A 20388-nucleotide genomic window follows, 5' to 3' on the forward strand; every position below is an offset into this window, starting at 1 on the left:
CATGCTGCCCCCATGCCCAGGGTTTAGACAGTCTACTTTCAGGGGAAGAGATGACTTAGAGAAATCCAGAGAACAAAGAAATTGATTTTGCTTTTGGGTTTCACAAGCTGAGGTTCGGCAGTAGACAAAAGATCTAGAAGATTATGTGAACAGTGAAAACCTGTTTTCCCTGCCCTAAGAACAGATTTCTCAGCATTGGTAGAGAAAGTCAGAGGAGAAGGTGAGTTTACATGCAAGCATGTTACTGAGAAGAAAGAAAGCCCCAAATGGCCTGAGGTTTGTGGATCTGAGACTGAGAAAGATCCCAGAGCTCAACCCAAGCACTGACGTGGCTAAGGTGCAGAAAAGCAGAAATAACCATGTGTCATGTTTAGGCCAGTGGGCCTTGGGCAGGTCCTCCAAATTACCCCGCCTGTAGAGAAGTGACCAGTGACTGGATTAGGCAATCCCAGTTTCTTCATTTATAAAATAAGAATAATAAGCCCTATGTAAGGGTGGGCCTGAGAATTAAGTAAGAGCACACAGATGAAAGCTCTTTCAAACTGTCAAGCATTAAACATAAAGGATAAAGCATAAACAAAGCATAAAGATTATTGAGCTTTTAAAAATTATATACACACATGCAAATTCAACATAGCAAACAGGAGCACACATTTTTGAACTGCTTCACGAACTTTCTTAATTGTTCAGCAGAGGACATACTGCTGATGCCCACGCCGGGCGATGGACATGTTGGCCCTAACTAACACATTTGCTCCTCCCCGTCACAGATTTCTTTAGGCTTGTGACGGTTTTCTTCTCTGCTAGGATCCATAGTTTTATCAGCCAATTCCACGTGTGCATATTATGATATATACACAGACGTATTTACCCACTAATATTTTGGTATTCACAATTGATACCAAGATGATAGGAAGGTGCTGTTTCTGTGGAGAGCAGCGCTGGATTAAGCAATTTTGTGGTTTAAACATTAAAGATTACGGTGATCACTACTGGCCTCCTCATTAACAAATTGAAGCAACAGTAAAACAAAAAATATGACCAGCTAATTTCTAATAATTCCCATTATTACTATATTGGTACTTTTTAGAGAGATCCAATTCTTTAAAAAGGGTTTTTTTTTGAGATTTAATTGACATGTAACATTACATTAGTTTCAGCTGTACAACATAATTATTTGCTATATGTATATACTGTGAAACGATCACAATGTCTAGTTAACTTCCATCACCACACAGAGTTACAATTATTTTTCTTGTGATGAAAACTTAAGATCTACTCTCAGCAACTTTCATTTATACAATACTGTATTAACTATAGTTACCAGGCTGTACATTTCATCCCCATAATTTAGTTACTTTATAACTAACTGGAAGTTTGTATCTTTTGACCACCCTAAAAAAAATTTTTTTTTTCCTTTTTTGATGTCCCTTCTGGTATTGAAGTCTGTGCTTACTGAGTCATCCCCAGACTCATGCACCGGAAACCCAAAAAGGCCAGGCTGGGCTGGGCAGAAGCCTGGGTCTCAGGTGTCCTTCCAACCCTGGCTATCAACACACAGGGAGACCTGCATGAGTGAGCGAACCCAAAACATAAGCGTAGCAGCGGATCAAATTCAGTGCTCCTAGAAGGGTTCTAATCCAAGATCCCGAGACGATCTCAGGACAAGCACAGAGAAGCTCGGGCAGCGAGGAGGGTCCGTGTCCCTAGAGAGGTAGCAGCAGCCAGCGAAAACTTGCAAACGTCAGCCCAGCCTGCACAAGCGGCTGCAGCTAGGCCCCTAGGAGGTGTGACTGGAGGGAGGGGAGCCAGACGGGAGGGGATGGGGCTAAGGCTGAATCACAAACGGGAGAGGAGAGGGACCGACCAAGAGAGATGAGCAAGTCTAGTTACCAACGGAGAAACCAAGGCGAGGGCTCAGGCGTTCGGCTAGAGCCAGAAACGGGGCGGACCAGAGCAGGGGAGAACGCGGCGGCGGGCCAGGCCTGGGCAGGGGCGGGGAGAAGGCCTGGAAGGCGGAGCAGGCTGTGAAGATAGGACCTTCTCGCAGGCATCCCGGCCAGGTCAGAGGGAGACCAAGGCCGGAGGGAGGGGCAGGGGCGTGGCCAGAGCTCAAGAGGCGGGGCAGGGGCACTTCGAAGCCCAGAGGGCGGGACAGGGGCGGGGTTAGAACGCCGGAATATCCAAGCGGAAGACCTGCTGGGCAGATCCAAGCCCAGAGGGTGGGGCAGGGACAAGCCCAGGACTCAAGGGAGCGCCCAAGTCCGGAGGGCGGAGCAGGGTCTGGTCCAAGTCCTGAAGGCGAAGCAGGGGCAGGGACAGGCCGGCGACGATGGTCAGACGACGAAGGGCCGCGGGCCTAGGAAGTGCAGGGCCAGCACGAGCAGGCCAAGGAGCAGCAGCAGCCCGAGCAGCAGCCGCAGGAGCGTCCGCGCTGTGGAGCCGCGGGTTCCCCGGCCCGTCGACTGCACGTATCGCTCCACGGCGTCCGCGAAGCTGAACTTGTCGGGCACGTAGCCAAGCTGAGCGCGGGCCTTAGCGATCTGGAAGGTGTGCGTCACGGCCACGCTGCGCACCTGCGGGGAGAGGCGGGGCAGCCAAGGGACGGGACTAGTGGGCGTGGGGAGCAACCTCTACCATGTTTCACTCGGATGAGAGAGGGTAGGGATTTCCCTTCCGTCGCACAGAGATTTAAAAGGACCTCTGTGCTGCATCTTGCGTCTGCGACGCCCTCATCGGGGAAGACTTCCTGTCTCTCTTCCACCTCCATTTTCCTCGAGGGTGCCGCCTCCAGGATACACTTTCTGCATCTCCCCACCCTACTGAACTCCTCAGTCCCCCAAAAGTAAAGGCCCCACCTCTGCACTCCCCTTCCCCGGCCCTAGCACGATGCCGGGGCTCAGGAGGCCCTTGATACATTCTGCCTGTGGCCTGAGTGCAGCTATCCGGAAAACTGTCTCCAGGAAACATCCTTGACTTTTCAGCCCACAGCCCCAGATGGAGTATGGGCAGGCAGGCTCCAGGGTGCAGGCTTCACGCCCTGGCTGATTAACTGAGCTTCCCTAAGAGAGGAATTCAATTATGCATAAGTGATTACTCTCTCCAGGGTTTGAAGCTGCGTTTCCTGATGCCAGATGGCCTGGGTCCCACAGGCTTCAAAGGTAGTGCTGACAACAACAATTACTGAATAAGTACTCTGTGCCTGTCATGGGCTAAATTCTTTCTAGGCCATATCTCATTTAATCTTCTTTTTTTTTTTTTTTTTTTTTTAATTTTTTAAATGCTATTCTTGTCTGCTTACATTCTTTTTATGTATGTATGTATGTATGTATGTATGGCTTTGGTTTCTGTGCGAGGGCTTTCTTTAGTTGTGGCAAGCGGGGGCCACTCTTCATCGCGGTGCGCGGGCCTCTTACTATCGCGGCCTCTCTTGTTGCGGAGCACAGGCTCCAGACGCGCAGGCTCAGTAATTGTGGCTCACGGGCCGAGTTGCTCCGCGGCATGTGGGATCTTCCCAGACCAGGGCTCGAACCCGCGTGCCCTGCATTGGCAGGCAGATTCTCAACCACTGCGCCACCAGGGAAGCCCCTCATTTAATCTTCTGAAGTGGTAATACCACCATCTCCTCTTTTGAAAATTGAAGATCAGAGAGGTTAAGTGACTTGCCCAGGGTCACACAGAGGAGCCAAACTCTAGCCCATGCCCTTCCCTGCTATGCTAGGATTGAGAAGATACCCTCCCACCTGACTCATTTCTTCACCTTTTGTTCCTCAGCTGGACACTGGGAAGGAGTCCACTAGCTGCTTGATTCTGCCGTGGCCCTGAAACAGCCCTTGGGGTCAAGCCCCTGGTCTTGGATGCTTGAGTGAGGAGAGAGGGAGAGGGGCCAGTTCTTGTCCTTTTTTGCCTCAGCTAGTAAGTTCAGGGCTTTGGCTGGTACAGCTGTGAACTAGATAGGCAGGGTCCTGGGACACAGCATTCTCAGATCTCAGGCTTAGATGTCACCTCCTTTGGGAAGCCTCCCTAACTTCCTCAGAATTGGCTTAGGTGCCCCTTCTGTGTACTCTGAAGTTCCTCATTATTTCCCCCAGTATAGCCCTTGCTGGGCTGTCTTCCCCTTTGGGCTGTGAGCTCACCGTTAAATGAGATCATAATCTTTTTGCCCTTCCTAACTTAGCAAAGCATCAGAGACAATCAAATGAGAGAGTGGACTGGAAGGATTTTGCAAATAACACCAAACACCACGTGTTGCTTTACTCTTTACAATCTGCATTAAAACATCCTCTCTTTTAAACTGTATGTGCGAATAGAAAGCAAGGACTGTCTTGCCTCCACTCCTCAGCACAGTGCCTGGCATACATTAGGTGCTCAATACATGTCAAATGAATGAAAAAAGGCTATGAAGTCAAACTAGAGGGCTAGTTGGTGTGTCATAGACTGACCAGAAGAGGGCGCCCGAGCTACAGTGCCCAGAAACTTCCCAGCTAACTAGGGATCCTTTGCCCCCCCCTGAGTTGAACAAGGAGACCCACAAGTGAGTGGAGAGAGAGGGGAGCCAGCTCCCTACCCGACCACAACTCAGCAGCACTTTGGCAGCTATTTTACGTGACTATGATTCCTGACATTTCACAAGCTAGTGGTTAAGCTTGAAATCATTTAGGTCTCCTCTGGGTTCAAATCTCGATACTGCTACATAAGGGAATGGTCATGAGCATGTTATTTCACCCCTCCCCCTCTCCCCGCTGAGTGTTTCATTTCCTTCTCTGTACATGGAGGTGATAACAGAATCCACAGTGTATAGTAGTTGTGAAGATTAAATGAGATAAACACAGTGCCTGGCATTTCACACTCAAGAGATGGTCCCTATTTTCATTATTCTCTTTCCTCTGCTAGTCCAGACGGTTCAAAGGAGAGACCGTAGGGAACCGCTTCTTTCTGTGGCCCGTTGTCGATTCTCTGAGGTGGAGAGCACTGAGCTTGGAATGTGAAGCCAATTCCAGAATGGTGGGACCCTGGACAAATCACTTATTTCTCTAGTGCTCAGTTTCTCACCATTAAATGAGATCATAATCTTTTCGCCCCTCCTAACTTAACAGAGCATCAGGGACAATCAAATGAGAGAGTGGACTAGAAGAATTTTGCAAATAACACCAAACACCACGTGTTGCTTTACTGTTTACAACGTGCATTAAAACACCCTCTCTTTTAAACTGTATATGCAGATAGAAAACTGCATCATCATTATTTGAGAACGGTGTTCTTAACACAGTAGGTACTTAATATATACTTATTATTCAGTGAGCAGGAACTGTGAGCCTCGAATCAACAGGGTGTGTGTGTGTGTGTGTGTGTGTGTGTGTGTGTGTGTGTGTGTATTGATGGTTATTGGGAGTAGTGACATTCCAAAAAGTGAATTTCATGGAACCTGCCTTTGGGAGCCTCCAGTCTGGCTGGGAAGACAAACTGCTTATGAATGAAATGACAGTGATAAAAGATGGGCTTTGAGCTGTTGCCCTTCAGACCAAGAGAGCACAGCCTCAGCAAAAGCTCAGAGGTTGGGATGTTATACAGGATCTGGCCCTAGATTTGAGCCCACATGGGAGGTTCTGAGACCTCAGACAAGCATCCAGTTACGGTGTCAAAAGGTGAGGGTTTGTGGCAGTGGAGAAGGGGCAGGAAGGCAAGTGAGGGGCACCAGGGCACAGGGGCTCCCCTCACAGCAGCCCACTTACCTCACTCCGGGTGAGCAGTGGCGGGAGGCTGCAGATGGGCTTCAGGGCCAGGTGCAAATACTCCATCACTGTGGCTGTGTGGGGAGAGAGGGACCAGTGACCAGGGGCCCTGCTCTAGGCAAGCTCCAGGGAGGTTCTCAGGGACAAGTCAGTTGGGGGCATTATTTGCTTTGCTAGGGGGAATCTTCACTTTGCCAACTTTTCCTGTCCTTGGATTCCTTTAAATCAGCAGTTCTCCGCACACCCTGGGGTGCCTTGTTTGGCTGTGAAATATGTCACAAGTAAGTTATTATTAATATTCAAAGACTGACATTTTAAAATAAATCTGAGCAGATTCAAAGTGATCTCCACAATCTTGTCTGTCTCACTCACTTCTGTCCCGATATGCTCTCTTGAGTCAGGGAGAAAGAAGTTGGAACGGTGGTTCAACTCAACCTGGGCTGCACTTCGGACCACTTTTTAAAATGTTCCTTCTTCCCCCACCCCCTTGCTTCCGGCGGATGCTGAGGTAATGGGTCTGGGGGTGTGGCTGAGGCATTTCTACATTTTAAATGATTCCCAGGTGATTCTACTGTGCAGCCAAAGTTAAGAAGCACTGAGTTTACAGTCAGCTCACTGGGAATTGGGAATTTATAGACAGTCCTCCAAAACTGCCAGAACCTGCAGTTGAACTTTTCTCAGCTGGGGTTCAAGGAGTGTCAATCTTGGTGGTAATGCTGTGCAGGGGAAGTCATCCTGTGTGGGCGCCCTGGGGGACAAAAATTTGCAAACCCCTGCTTTAAATGGCAGGCATCACCAATGCCTTATTTTTTATTTTTATTTTTTGGCTGCGCTGTGCAGCACGTGGGATCTTAGTTCCCAGACCAGGGATCGAACCCACATCCTCTGCATTGGAAGTGTGGAGTCTTAACCACCGGACCACCAGGGAAGTCCCTCAATGCATTTAAAGTGCAAGAGATCCAGCTGAGGTTTTCCAGGAACACAGTTATCTGTGACTTGAGGGCCACCTGCCCCCTCGGGCTGATCGCTCCAAGCCTGAAGCCCGTGCAGCATTCCAGCTGGAAGGAGGCCAGCGTAGGGAAGCTGGGGCATGAGAGTAGAGACTGACCTTCAGGGTGAGGAGGAGAATCTAGGGTCAAACAGAACCCTCACGTGTCCAAAAGCAGCCTTAACTCCAGGGCGACCTTGGGGGATGGGGCAGCCCCAGGGCTCTCCTTCCTCCGCCTGGCATAGCGCATTCCAGCACAGACAGCAGGACTGGGCGTGGGCTGCGGAGCCAGCCGATACCCGTGTGAATTCTGCCTCTCCCACCTTCTCACTGGGGCACGTGGGCAGGTTGCTAACCTCTCAGAGCCTCAGTTGCCTCATCTTTACAGTGGGCCTAACCACACCCACCTTGCAAGTGCGATAGGGTTTAAACAGGGCCAGGACTAGGGTGAGGGGAGTGAGGTGCCTCGAGTGCAAAATTTAAGGAGGCACTTGCTCTCAGGGCTGGGCAAGTGCAGATGGGGCTTGGAGCATTTGACTCCTGAGAGTGAGGGTTTCCTTAAATTTTGTGCTCTCAGTGCCCCACTCGCCTCAGCCAGGTCCTGGCTCTGGGTTTAAATGAGGTAATGCATGTACATCTGGCACATGGAGGGTTTTCACATACACACTCCTTTCCTCACCTGACAGGTAAACCCAGGAAGTAGGAACCTGGATCCAGGGCTTGCTGTACCCCAGCTTCTCAAACTGCAAGGAAACATGGCTTGAGGTGAGAACAGATCCTTGGGGGGCTGGTAAAGGCCACATGTTGCCTTTACCCCAAGGCCAGCAGAGCACCTCCTGGCCCCTCCTCAGCTGCCCACCAAAGGGGGCAGACCCCACAGCCAGCCCCAAGTTTACACCAGTCTTTAAATGAAGCCCACACTGTGACCTGGAAAACTAAGTAGGAACTGACTGCATGGGGTGCAGTCCCATCATTTAGTTATTTTTTACATCTGCGTACACCCAAAGACACTCTAAGGCACTTATATAGAATCTGATTATTCTCTAGAATCTACTTTTCTGCTATTACATTAAAAAAAAAAAAGCATACGTATGGAGGGTGGTGGGAGAAGCATGAAGAGATGGGCTGGAAAAGGATGAACTGAGGTCTTCACTTGTATGAGAACTCTCCAGGTCAAAAAGACAGATAATAACAAGTGTTGACAGGATGTGGAGAAACTGGAACCCTCTTACACTGCTGGTGGGAATGTAAAATAGTGCAGCCGTTTTGGAAAACAGTCTGGCAGTAACTCAGAAGGTTAAACATAGAGTTACTGTATGATCCAGCAATTCCACTCCTAGGTATATACCCAACAGAAATGAGAAAGTATGTCCACACAACTATTTACACACGAATGTTCATACAGCATTACTGATAACAGCCCCAAAACGGAAAACCCAAATTTCTATCAATTGATGAATGGATTAACAAAATGGGGCACAGCCATTGAATGAATTATCTTTTTGGCAATAAAAAAGAATGAAGTACTGATATGACACATCCGCAACATGGATGAACCTTGAAAACATGCTAAATGAAAGAAACTTAACACAAAGCCCACATACTGTATGATTCCATTCATAGGAGATGTCCAGAACAGGCAAATCTACAGAAGCAGGAAGTAGCTTAGTGGTTGCCTATGGCTAGGGGTGGGGTAGGGTGAGAGGTAAACAGAAGTGACAGCTAAAAGGTATGGTTTGGGGAGGTTCTCTTCTGGGAAGGTGATGAAATGTTCTAAAATGTGTTTTGCTGATGGTCGCACAACTCATACTAAAAACCATCGACTTGTATGCTTTCAATAGGTGAACTGTACGGTCTATAAATTATATCTCAATAAAGCTGTTAAAAGTTGACACGCAAAGGGCCTGAATGCCCCCAGGATGTATCCTCCAGCGCGGGGTTTCTGGTCTACCCCTTCCAGGAGTCTGAAGGCTGCTGGGAGAGGAGGCCAGGACTCTCAGAGGGGCTGCAGCGTAGGGGCCCGAGGGCCAACACCTCCCTTTGTGCTTTGCCTACCTTCTACTTACCTCTTTCAGGGCCTCACCACATAGTACGGGGACCACAAGCAAAATCCCACAGGGCAGGACATCGACATAAACCAGGAAGCGGGCTGGGAGGGACTATGGAAAACTGGGGGAGCTCACAGCCCCCCAAAGGGGCAGCCGCCACCCAGCTCCAGCCAGTTCCAATGTTGCCCAGTGGACACTGTTGCCAGAGCTGGTCTTTAATGTGAAATCCTCTGATTTTTTTGGAAAAGGTGACAGGGGAAGAAGACGTGGGGATCCCTGAATTCTCACTTGGGATGGGGGCAGTGTCCGGGCACCTACCAGTGGGGCCATCCACTCGAAGAGGTTGACGCTCTCCCCGTCATTGATGTAGTACGCCTGCCCACTCTGAGGGGGACACGCGGGGAAGGGGACGGTCAGGCACATGCCCGCCGCCTGACCTCACCCTCTCCGATGGCTCCCAGCAGCTGCCCCAACTCCCCACTTCTCCTGAGCAGCCCTGGAGACGGACCTGAACAAGTCCCTTTGAGTTCTGAGGCTGCCAACTGACTAGCTGTATGACCTCAGTGGAGTCACTGAACCTCTCTGTACCTCAGTTTCTTCATCTGAGAAATGGGAGCATAATAATGGCATCTCCCCCTTGGGCTGTTGTAAAGGTGCAGGTGACAATATATGTAAAACGCTTAGCATTCGGTGACTGTAATTCTGGGATCAACAACACCTACCTCACAGGGTCATTTCAAGGAGCTAACGATGCTCTGAAAGGCCACTTTTCCCCCCACCCCATGAGGCAGCTTGAATCGGGCAGCTATGTCGTGTGTGAGCCAGGAATCCCCAAGGGATGGGGGACCCGCCTGCAGCCCGAGGGGTAAGGTCGGGGGAGCACTGCAGGAGACTCACGGCCACGTAGCCCTTGGCGGCGGTTAGGGCCTCGGCTGCTAGCACGTGTGCCTGCACCAGATTGCACACGTGGACCCAGTTCATCCTCGTCCTGCGGTCCCCAAATCGGAACATGAACAGTCTCTTCTTGATGTGGCCCTGGTGGTGAGGGGAGAGGGCGAGAAACACAGACCAAGCCTGGAGTGGCTTTAAAATCCATCTACACGCAGAAGGCTCCCAGGCCAGACTCCTCTGTCCCAGCACCACATGCCTTCCGGAAGTCTCCACCCGGCTGCCGGATAGACAAGGCAGACTTGTCCTGTCCTGTGAGCGCCTGATCCCCATTTGGCTGTCCCCTCCCTCACTCTCCACACCCAACCCGTCTGCAAACCCAGTCGTCTCAGCTATTACAATCTGTCCAGAATTCGGCCACTCCTCACAGTATTGACTTCCGCCCTCATCTCTCACCTGGACACTGAAACAGCCTCCTAACTGGTCCCCTGCTTCCACCCCCGGCCGCTGTGGCCTGTTCTCCATGCAGCTGGGGGATCCTTTTGAATCCTAAGTCAGATCGTGTCTCTTCTGCTCAGAAACTTCCGGGCGCCCATCCCACCAGGTCAGGTGGCAGAGGAGGCCCTTCTGCTCTGGCCCCAGCTACTCTCTGACGTGTCTCCCACCGACCCTTTTGCTCACTCTGCACGAGCTACTCGGTCTCCTCCCTGGAACGTGCCAGCAGGTCCCCACCTCAGGGCTTCGGACTAGCCGTTCCCTCTGTCTGGAAGGCTCTTCCTCCAGATAGCTGTGTGATGCACCTGGTCACCTCCTTCAAGTTGCTCAATATCCCTGCTTGAAGAGGCTCCCCGACTGCCGGCACCCCCGGCTTCCCCCAACCTCGCTCCACTTTTCCTCTTTCTCCATAGTCCCTGGCACCTTCAAACGTTCCTTGTATTGTATCATGTTTATTCTCTCTCTCTCCTCCTGTGAGAATATAAACCCCACAGGGGCGGGAATCATCTGTTTTGTTCACTGACCTGTGCCCAAACCTGGAACAGTTTTTCATTTCCAGCTTTGTGCCCAAGCTGTCTCCTCTATATGGACCACTTTCTCTCTACCACCCCATTTCCTTGGTTAGCTCCTTCTGTATCCAAACAGCACAGCCATCACTTCCTCCAGGAAGCCCTCCTGGACCTCCCCTGCCAGGCCCTCTCTGCTGTGCTCCCATCTTCTCCCTCTCACATCTACACAGCCCTTACCACCCTGAATCTGTGACTATGGAGTCTGTCTCCCTGACGAGGCTCTGAGAAATCTGAGGACAGGATCTAGAGCCCCTTGTAGCTATATCCCTGGCAACCAGCCTTCTCTGGAGACAGGTTTTCTGCGTGAAAAGCCTGGTGCTGGCGGCATGAGATGAGCCATCTGGCCCTCAGGGAGCTCACGTCTGAGCAGGGCAATAGTTTCCTCTGCCTCTTCGGGGTCATAGCTCCATGTCTCCTCTACCGGTACCCAGGCCTGGCTGGCGCACCCTGAGAGCTCTGTTCCTGGTGGGCCTAATGGGGGCAGGACTTCTCCCAGAACTGAGGGTCCCCCGCTCGGGACACTGCCCCAAGACTGACGCGGTGACCGTGGGTCCCCATTCGCACACATATCAGCCAGGCTCCTCCTGTGCTTCCGGCCTGGGGCTGGGACAACATACCGCCACACGGGGCAGGTGCCTTTGCTCTTCCGGGCCATAGATCCCTGGGGGCCGGAGCACACATGTCCGCAGAGCGCCTCCTCCTACAACACAGGGGAGGGCAGTCAGGGGCCTGGGGAGGCGCGGATGAGCAGGGAGAGGGACAGAAAGGCTGTCCACATCTCCTGGTTCTTACCTGGAAAGGTTAGTGGGGAAGGCAGGGTCTTGGGGTTTCCTCATTCAATTAATTATTCTCTCAGTTGATCAGTCAGTCATTCAACAAACACTGTTCAGAATCATCCCCCACCCCCAGCCCCCTCAGCACTGGGCCCTGGGATGGATGCTGTGAAGAATCCAAGGATGACCAAGAAATGGTCCCTGCCCTCACAGTGCTCTCAGGCCCGTAACAGAGGCAAGACCTACATGCAGGTATCTGCATGGCCCGTGAGAGTTTAACCAGCACTTGACAGACATGATCTCCTTCGACTCCGAAAGTCCTACTGTGTCCATTTTACAGATGCGCACAGGCCCACATGTCCTCATGCCAATAGCTATAGTTCTTTCCTTTTTCTGGTCATCAGTTAGATAAGGACCATGATGGCTCTCAGAGAGGTCCTATTATGTGGCTGGTGCTCTGGTAAGCCTGGAATTTTTCCCTCAAAGCAACCCTATGAGGTGGGAGCTGTTACTATTCCTGTTTTATGGATAAAAGAACCAAGGCTCAGAGAAGGGATGTGATTTGCCTAAGGGCACACAGCTCAGCCTCGCGGAGCTGAGATGGGGACCAAAGTCCAGGCACTTTCTACTAATATGTCTGGTGATACAGTACTAACAAATAGGCCCTCAGCTCTCTCAGCCTGGGTCTCCTCACCTGGAAAATGGGTGCTTTGTAACTGGTGGTAGCAGTCATACTTTCCAGACAACCAATGGAGAAATGAAAAGACTAGAGCCAACAGCATGAGAGCTGGGGGTCTGTTCCCCTAACTCTCACTGCTCTGTGCCAGCAGAGTCCCCAGACCAAGACACAGCTTGGTCCAGGGCTTCCCAAATTCTCTCTTGAGGGGCCCCCACTGGTGGAAGTGGGAGCATGTCTCCCTAGGGGAAGTCTGGGGGTACAGCCTGAAGGGCTGCTCCAAACATATTCAAGTCTTAAGAAAGCCTACAAATTTTTCAATTTATTCTCATAATTCATTTGTGTTTAAGATTAAAATTTTTAAAAATTACTATTTGTAGGGCTTCCCTGGTGGTGCAGTGGTTGAGAATCTGCTTGCCAATGCAGGGGACACGGGTTCGAGCCCTGGTCTGGGAAGATCCCACATGCCGCGGAGCAACTAAGCCCGTGAGCCACAATTGCTGAGCCTGCGCGTCTGGAGCCTGTGCTCCGCAACAAGAGAGGCTGCGACAGTGAGAGGCCCGCGCTCCGCGATGAAGAGTGGCCCCCGCTTGCCACAACTAGAGAAAGCCCTTGCACAGAAACGAAGACCCAACACAGCCATAAATAAATAAATAAATTTTAAAAAAATTACTATTTGTAAATTATTATTGATTATTGATCCCCAACCCCAACTCCTTAACTGAGATGGAGCCTCCTGGAAGATGTTCCACTCCTCCAAGGCTCAGGTTTCCCAAGTGGCTGTGCCTGCAGTGTGGGGAGCCTAGTGTATGCCATCCTCTGGGACCGGAAGCCCACCTTCCTTTGGGGGTCCCTTCCGCTTTGCACCAGGTCTAGCGGGGGACTGTCAGTCTAGATGCACCTCTCTGCCCTGAGATGGCAGCCATGGGGGACCCAGGCTGGGCCAATGCCATGTTCTCACCCAGGAATGTGACTCTGTGCATCCCTGACACAGGATCGAAAATCATAGGAGTGGGTTCACCCTGAGAGACTGATCACCAGCTCCTGCCTCCCAGGTCCCTGGAACTGCCCCGACCCTGTCCATTCTAAGCCCTGGTGGTCATTTTTCTGGAATATATTTTCCAGAAGCTATCCCACATCCTTCCAGTATAAATTCCATTTTCTCCATAAATTAGCCAGGGTCAGTGTCTCCGGGTCATAGCCAAACACCCTGACTGCTCCCGCTCCAAAACCCTCACTTTACACTGAGGCCCAGTGTCTTGGGTTGAACAGTGGCCCCCCCAAAATATATGTCGGTGTCCTGGAACCCGTGGATGCGACTTCATTTGGAAAAGGGGTCTTTGAGAATGTAATTAAGGACCTAAAAATGAGATGATCCTGGATTATCCGGGCGAGCCCTAAATCCAAGGTCAGGTATCCTTATAAGAGACTCACAGAGAAGAGACAGATGGAGAAGAGGAGAGGCCATGTGAAGACACAGGAGGAGACTGGAGCGACGCAGCCACGCACCAAAGAAGGACCCCCAAGCTTCTGGGGCCACCAGAAGCCGGAAGAGTCAAGGAAAGATTCTCCCCTCGCACTTTTGGAGGGAACGCAGCCCAAATGACACTTTGATTTCACACATCTGACTGTGAACTGTGGGAACTGCGAGAGAAGAAATTTCTGTTGTTTTAAGCCACCAGGTTTGTGGTAATTTGTGCCCGCGGCCCCAGGACACTAATACACCCAGAGACAGGAGGACACAGCACATTCACGTGGAGCTGGGGTCTGCACGCCTCAGGACTCTGCTACAGGGACCACGGTGCTCCATGCCAGGTTAGAGGCAGAGTCTCAGGGACCAGCTTGGGTAGTAGGGACTGGAAATCACCCAGGGTGACCGTGGCTGGACTCCTGCAAGGCAGGTATCAGGTGAGCTTTTCTGTAAACAGCCTGCAGCTAATTTTAAACTCTGGGTCACCTGGGCATGGTGGGGGGAGGTTGGTTGGGCTACAGCTGACACTGGCCAGTGGGGCGCTGGGAGGCCACGTCACAGAGGGACTGCGCCCAGGGTATCCATGACTCTCCTGACCATGGAAAGCTGGGGATGCTTGTATAAATAATTCTCAGCCAGAGGATTAGGTGTCTGGCTTGTAGGCTGCTGGTCCAGCCAGGGGAGGCCCTGGTAGAGAAGAGAATTCAACTGCAGAGGGTCAAACTCCTGGGAAACACAGATGGATGTTCCCACTGGGATAAGGGGTTGAGGTTTGACAGGCCCAGGGTGAGAGGGTGGGGCAGGGAGGATTTTAGGGAAAAGAGTTCATGCTCAGAGACTTACTCAGCCATAGCTACAGTGGAGCACAATGGTTAAGCCCCAGGCTCTGGTTTTAGACTCCCCTAGGGGGAGAGGGGGTTTTCAAATTCCACCTCTGCCACCTAAGAGCTATGTGACCTTGAGCTAAGTCAGTTAACCTCTTAGCCTCAGTTTTCTCTCCTGTAAAATTGGGGATTATAATTTGAAACAACCTTCGCTCTCCAAATCCACTTGGCTCCTGAGTTTAGACAGTGAGGGAAACCAGGTTTTCTGTTTCTTTTTAGTTTCTGAATTTCAGAAAGCAAATAATGATAATTTAGATAGCAGGAATTTATCTGAATCTATTGATATTTGACTCCTGAGTTTGGAAAGCAAGGGGTAGCTAAGGTTCTTACCTCATATGGATGCTATGAAGAGTTACTGAGACTTTTGCAGGTAAAATCAGCATATAAAATAGGGCTTGGCATGTAGTAAGCACTCAGTAAACACAAAATGTCCATGTTGGTGTTTTTTCTTTTTTTTTTTTAACAGTGCCCATCATTATTTTATTCTCTCTCAAGCTCTTTGAGGTAAATTCCACTATCCATTTTTTCATAGGTGAGGAATCTGAGGCCAGGAGAGGGTAAGTGCATTGCCCAAGATCACATAGCTGAGAGGCGGTGGAGCTTGGATTTGAACTCAGTTCCGTCTGATGCCAGTACGTGGGTGCTTAGCCACTGTGCCATGCTGCCACCTGTCCTTACTCTACTATTATTTCTCTATCACAATACAGTAAGAAGAGGCAATCCAGTAAGGCAGCCGAGGCCAATTTTTCTGGGAGTTACTGAAGGGCCCCTCACTTGCACAGCCCTTCCAAAGTGCTATACTTCAGGCATATTCATGTTTGTACTCTTATAAAGAGGGTCCCCAAAACTGGATCCCCTCCTATGTGGCAGAAAAGAGAGCTAGACGTGGACCAGCTCAAGTGTCTCCCCACCAGGCCATGAGCAATGTGAGGGCAGAGACTGGGCCTGACGTTTTCCAGGCTGTATCCCTGGTGCAGTGTGGGTGCTCCGAATTTGTTGGACGATGAATGTCCAAGGCCCTGGGGAAGCGTTCTTTGGAAGGAAGCTGGGAACATACCAGCTAAAAGCTAGAATCGCACATGTGCTTCAGGGAGGGAGCAGTGGGCATGCACGTTGTCTGTGAGCAGGGCCCCCCAGTACTCACCTGGGAGAGGCGTCCCGTTGGCCATGAGGATCAACTGGTCGGCAATGGCTTTGGTTCGGGAGTAGTGGTCCATGTGCTATCAGAGGACAGGAGCACAGAGCCACCAAACGGGGGTCAGAGACACTGCTGGCCACACCTGCCCAGCCCACCCAGCCCTCCCAGCCCCAGGGCTGTACCTCTGCTTCAGACCACATGGGGGTTCACTTCTGGGAACCCCGACTGGGAAATGGCCAGGCCCTGAGCCCCACTGCCCCTCCTCTCCCCCTGGGTGGGAGCCACAGGAACAAAAGAGAGAGTTCAGAGCAGTAAAAACGACCAGGGGCTCCTTGATTCAGGGAGGTTCCCACAAGCCACAGTGCCTGCTCTGGGATGTGAACGCTGGACGTGAGTTGATGGATTGTTCACATGGAGTCCTTTAGTGCTCACGGGGCATTTTCACATACATCATCTCACTTCCTGGTCTCCACGTCCCCATAGGGTGGTGCTATCACACCCAGATGAAGAAGGAGAGCCTCCAAGTGAAGTGGTTTGCTCAGGGTTCCACAGTAGAAAGCGGCTTTGCTGGTTCAAGGCCAGGGCTATGTGATTTCAAAGCTCCTACTGGCACGACCAGCCAAAACAGGAGAAGGCTTTTGTGCCACGCCGTTTTGGGGACCCTTTCTTCCTGCGTCTTACCCTGAGTTGTGAAATTGACCCCAGCTCCGCCCATCCCTACCCTTTGGACTGTGGGTTCCAAGTCCATTGGCCCCGCCCACCTCTCCTGGAAGCCAGGTACCTTCTCCAGTGGGAAATATGGCACAGAGTCCTCATCGCCCTGTTCTATGGGCTTCCCGCCGAATGCGACATTGACGGTGCTGGTGTAGACAAGCCTGGGAACCCGCCGGTGGACACAAACTACAGCGACAGGTCACACGGCAACACACACACACACACACACACACACACACACACACACACACACACAGTTGATGTGAGCAGGGAGTTGGCTGAGGAGGTACCCATGGGGACCTCCTTGGGTGAATCCTCCACCCAGCCTCCTCCTGCACACATCCTGGCTCGGGAGGGAAGAGCCTCCTTCCCTTAACTTGGGGAGGGGTCAAGTCCCCGCTCCCTGGGCCCCTGGGGGCTGGGCTGGCTCATTCTTCCTTCTCAGTGTGGCTGCGGCCCCTTAGCTACCTTGCCAGGGACAGGTCAGAAGAAAGCCTCACTCAGTGGGGACATAGGGAAAACACACTCTAGAATCAGAGAGAAAAACGGGATGCAGGACAAGGCAGGACATGCCCAGAGAGCCCAGATGTGAGCTTTCTAATTTGGTGCTTCAGCAACTTTTCTTGCTCCCAACCCCTAACCCCTCTGTGCAAACTCCACTCCCCGTGTCCCCAGACACACTGAGGCCACGCTGAGCCCCATGCCGGGGCCTGGGCAGGCCTGCAGAACAGGAAGGATGTGCTCCCCACAGGCCCTCTACTGGGGAGGGCGGGGGTGGGGGGAGGCTTCCACCTCTGTCCCCCTGCCCTGTCCCCCAGAGCCGGGCCTGCGCAGGGGTGGGGAGAGAAGCACAAACACACAGCAGGTCACACTCTGCTCTGAGCGCCTACCATCAATCACTAGTTTGGTGCCTCCAACATTTATAGACTCAATCTGCTCTTTTTGCAGCTAAAAGACAAGATGGAGGTGGGAGAGTCGGGGTGCTGTCTCATGCCTTGTAGCTGAGGCCGTGAGGCTGGGCTTGGGTGGCAGGGCGGGGGGCTGCAGCTCAGAGGCAGGGATCCCGAGGGTCCCATGGGCAGTGCGAGGGCCCTGGGCTCTAGTGCCCCTTTCTGCCACCATATGCCTGGGCCACAGGGGAGGTTCTATCCCCCCTCTGGCCATCAGCTCCCTCATCTATGAAGTGAGGGAAGACCCCTTTGGGTGGTCAGCAGGATTTAATAAGCCCCATGAGAGGACATGGTACAGGGCATGACACAGAAAAGAGCCTCAGATGTGTTAGATTGTTTCCTGGCTCTAGAAGTCTGAGCTTCCTTATCCGTAAGACGGACAAGTAATACTGTCCCTACCCAAGTGAGAGGGCTGGGCTTTGAAAAATAAAAACAACTGGGCTACAGTGAGAGCTGCTTGTGCGCCAGGGATGGGGCGAAGCCTTTACATCTCATTTAATCCCTACAACCACACGGGATGTGGGTTCCATATTGATTTTCAAACTGTATTTATTCTTGTTGCGGTTGTTTTCAATAGGTAATACAATCGCAAGGTTAAAAATAACTCAAACAGTAAAACAAGAATGCAATGAAGGGGAAATTTCCCTCCCACTCCTGATTCCAAGTCTCCCTTTTCCCTCCCCAGACTGTTACCAGTCTCTGTATTTCTAGAGATAATCGACACATCAATATCAGCGCACACAATGTGTGGGTACATAGCTTTTTTTTTTTTTTTAAAAAAACAGTGTCAAACACTGTTTTCGTACCTTGGAAATTGTTCTGTTATCAGTACATATTGAGTTACCTCATTCTTTTGAATGGCTGCCTACAATTTCATCGTTTAGCTATATCACAATTTATTTAAATAATCTCCAACGGATGGGCATTTCAGTTGTTTCCTGTTTTGTTATTAAAAACAATGCTACAAATACATAAGTAAGTGTAGTTTCTGAGTCAAAGGGTATTGCATGCTTTGATAGATACTGTTATACTGCTCTCTGGGGAGGTCGTGACATAAGTACTAGTAGTGTCCTCACTCTACAGGTGAAGAAACAGAGGCTCAGAGAGGTTAACTTTCCAAGCCACACAGCTAGAAAATGGCAGAACTGGCATTTGGTCCCATGGGTGTAGCCCAAATCCTCCCTGGAGTAGGTGACCAGCATGATGAACACCGGGCACGAAGGGGGCGGGCAGAGCCGGGACCTAAGCCTTGCGCGTGAGGCACTCACCTGCTCGGCACCAGACATTCCGCAGGAGGCCATGTGGAAGACGCAGTCCACCCCTTCGAAGGCGCGGTGCAGGGCTTCTGCATCGCGGACATCAGCCTGAAACAGAGAAGGAATACACGGAGGTAGGAGGTCTGGGTCCAAGGCAATCAGAGGTAACAGCTCTGCCAGGTCCCGGAGCCGGCCCCCTGACCCGACCCGGGCCCAGCACCTGCAGGGCCCAGACAGGCTGTGGGGCAGGATTTACTAGGTGATCCCACTGGGCATCTTCATCATCATCGGCCCCATTTATGGAGCTAAGTCACAGAGGCTGTGCTCAGTGTTTTACATGCACTGTCTTCTCAACTCCCCACGAGACCCTTGCAAAGCAGATATGGTTAGTGTCCCCTTTCTGTGGATGAAGACGTGAGGCTCAGAGGTGCGGGACCCTGTGGCCAAGGCTGCCCAGCTGGGAGCTGGAGTTGGAGCTTAAACAGTTTGACTCTGAAGCCTGTGCTCTTCAACACCAGGCACTGGTTACACATCAGACACCATCCCCTGACCTCCACCACCAGCCTGCCCCCCGCCATCACTGCACCTGGATGAACTCGGTCCCCGGGCACAGCACCCACTGGGGTCTGCGGAGGTCGAGCAGGATGACAGAAGTGCCGCTCTTGGCCAGGCTGGAACCCAGGCTAAAGCCCAGGTAGCCTCCTCCTCCAGTCACCAGAACCTTCTGCTTAGAGGCCTGCACAGGTGTGGCCTGAGTCTTCTGCTGCAGTGCTGGCGTTGGGGCTGTCACGGGCTCACTGGCTTTCTGCCCAGCCCCGGATTCCCGTCTGGGCCCAGGCCCTACCCCTGACCCAGATAAAGGTGCAGCTCCTGAAGCAGGTACTGACCCAGCTCCTGGCCCAGGCCCCAGAGCTGGTCCAGGCGCTGAAGCAGCGCCAGGCCCTGGTCCAGGCCCCAACACTGCGCCAGGCCCTTGTCTGGGTCCCAGAACAGCACTAGGCTCCTTCCCAGGCCCTGACACTGCTCCAGTCCCTGGCCCAGCTCCTGAAGCAGCACCAGGCCTTGATCCAGGTTCAAGAACCACACCAGGCCCCAGCCCAGGCCCCAGAACAGTACCAGGCCCAGGTCCAGGTCCTGACACAGCACCAGGCCCCAGCCCAGGTCTGGACACAGCAGCAGGCCCTGGTCCAGGTTCTAGAACCACACCAGGCCCCGGCCCAGGTCTGGACACAGCACCAGGCCCCGGCCCAGGCCCTGACTCAGACCCCAGGCTTGAGACCCCACCCCAGGCCTGGCAGACAGGGCAGCTCTGCTCGCCCTGCCCTGCAGCTTTGCAGGCCTCTGGGGAGGAGCCTGCCAGGTTGGGCTTCATCTTCTACTGAGCCATGTGGACCCGGGATCTGTCCACCTGTAGGAAAAAATAGAAGAACGTATGTTCTAGAGTTGTCTCAACTCATATAGATTATCAGATCCCTGCAGGTTTAGGGGACCTCCTGGTGGGAATTAGAGACCCTCTGAGTTCCCAAACCTGTCTCTTTCAGAATCTTGAGAACTTCCAAGGTGGCTGCTGCCTTCCTCAGAGAGAGTCAGAGACAAAGCAGCCAGGCCTTGGGTTTCACAGCTCAGGAAACCAAGGCCCAATGTCACACTGCGTGGCTGAGATTTACACCAAGAATTCCTGGCTTCTCTACCAGTTCCTTAAAATCCCGGTTCCCATGTAGTACCAGAGGGAGACAGATCAAATCGTGCCAAAGGGAACCCCACCTGACTGGGGGGGTGACTGCTTTCTGATGGGGAAATGGGGAG

The 20388-nt window shown here is 52.0% G+C and overlaps 1 protein-coding gene across 1 annotated transcript; it reads right to left on the reverse strand.

The window, feature by feature from the left end:
* Nucleotides 1-2336: 2336 nt before the first annotated feature.
* SDR42E2 (short chain dehydrogenase/reductase family 42E, member 2) lies at nucleotides 2337-19954 on the reverse strand. The gene is made up of 12 exons (XM_007190108.2): nucleotides 19900-19954; nucleotides 19169-19353; nucleotides 18595-18690; nucleotides 17267-17324; nucleotides 16444-16562; nucleotides 15669-15744; nucleotides 11338-11420; nucleotides 9666-9803; nucleotides 9087-9152; nucleotides 7400-7463; nucleotides 5733-5806; nucleotides 2337-2576 (listed from the first exon to the last, which is right to left on the reverse strand). The coding sequence occupies exons 1-12, from the start codon at nucleotides 19952-19954 to the stop codon at nucleotides 2337-2339; spliced, it is 1254 nt and encodes a 417-aa protein (XP_007190170.1).
* Nucleotides 19955-20388: the final 434 nt, after the last annotated feature.

The sequence above is a fragment of the Balaenoptera acutorostrata genome, chromosome 15, assembly GCF_949987535.1.
Source record: "Balaenoptera acutorostrata chromosome 15, mBalAcu1.1, whole genome shotgun sequence".
Taxonomy (NCBI): Eukaryota; Metazoa; Chordata; class Mammalia; order Artiodactyla; family Balaenopteridae; genus Balaenoptera; species Balaenoptera acutorostrata.

Bases quoted from the DNA above. Each gene is read 5' to 3' on its own strand.
- SDR42E2 (XM_007190108.2), bottom strand. From the start codon at position 19,954: ATGAAGCCCAACCTGGCAGGCTCCTCCCCAGAGGCCTGCAAAGCTGCA. The intron at 19,354-19,899 runs GCGAGCAGAGCT...CCCCAACGCCAG, and splicing joins CTGCAAAGCTGCAGGGCAGG to CACTGCAGCAGAAGACTCAG. The intron at 9,153-9,665 runs GTGAGTCTCCTG...TGTCCCCCTCAG, and splicing joins CCGCCAAGGGCTACGTGGCC to AGTGGGCAGGCGTACTACAT.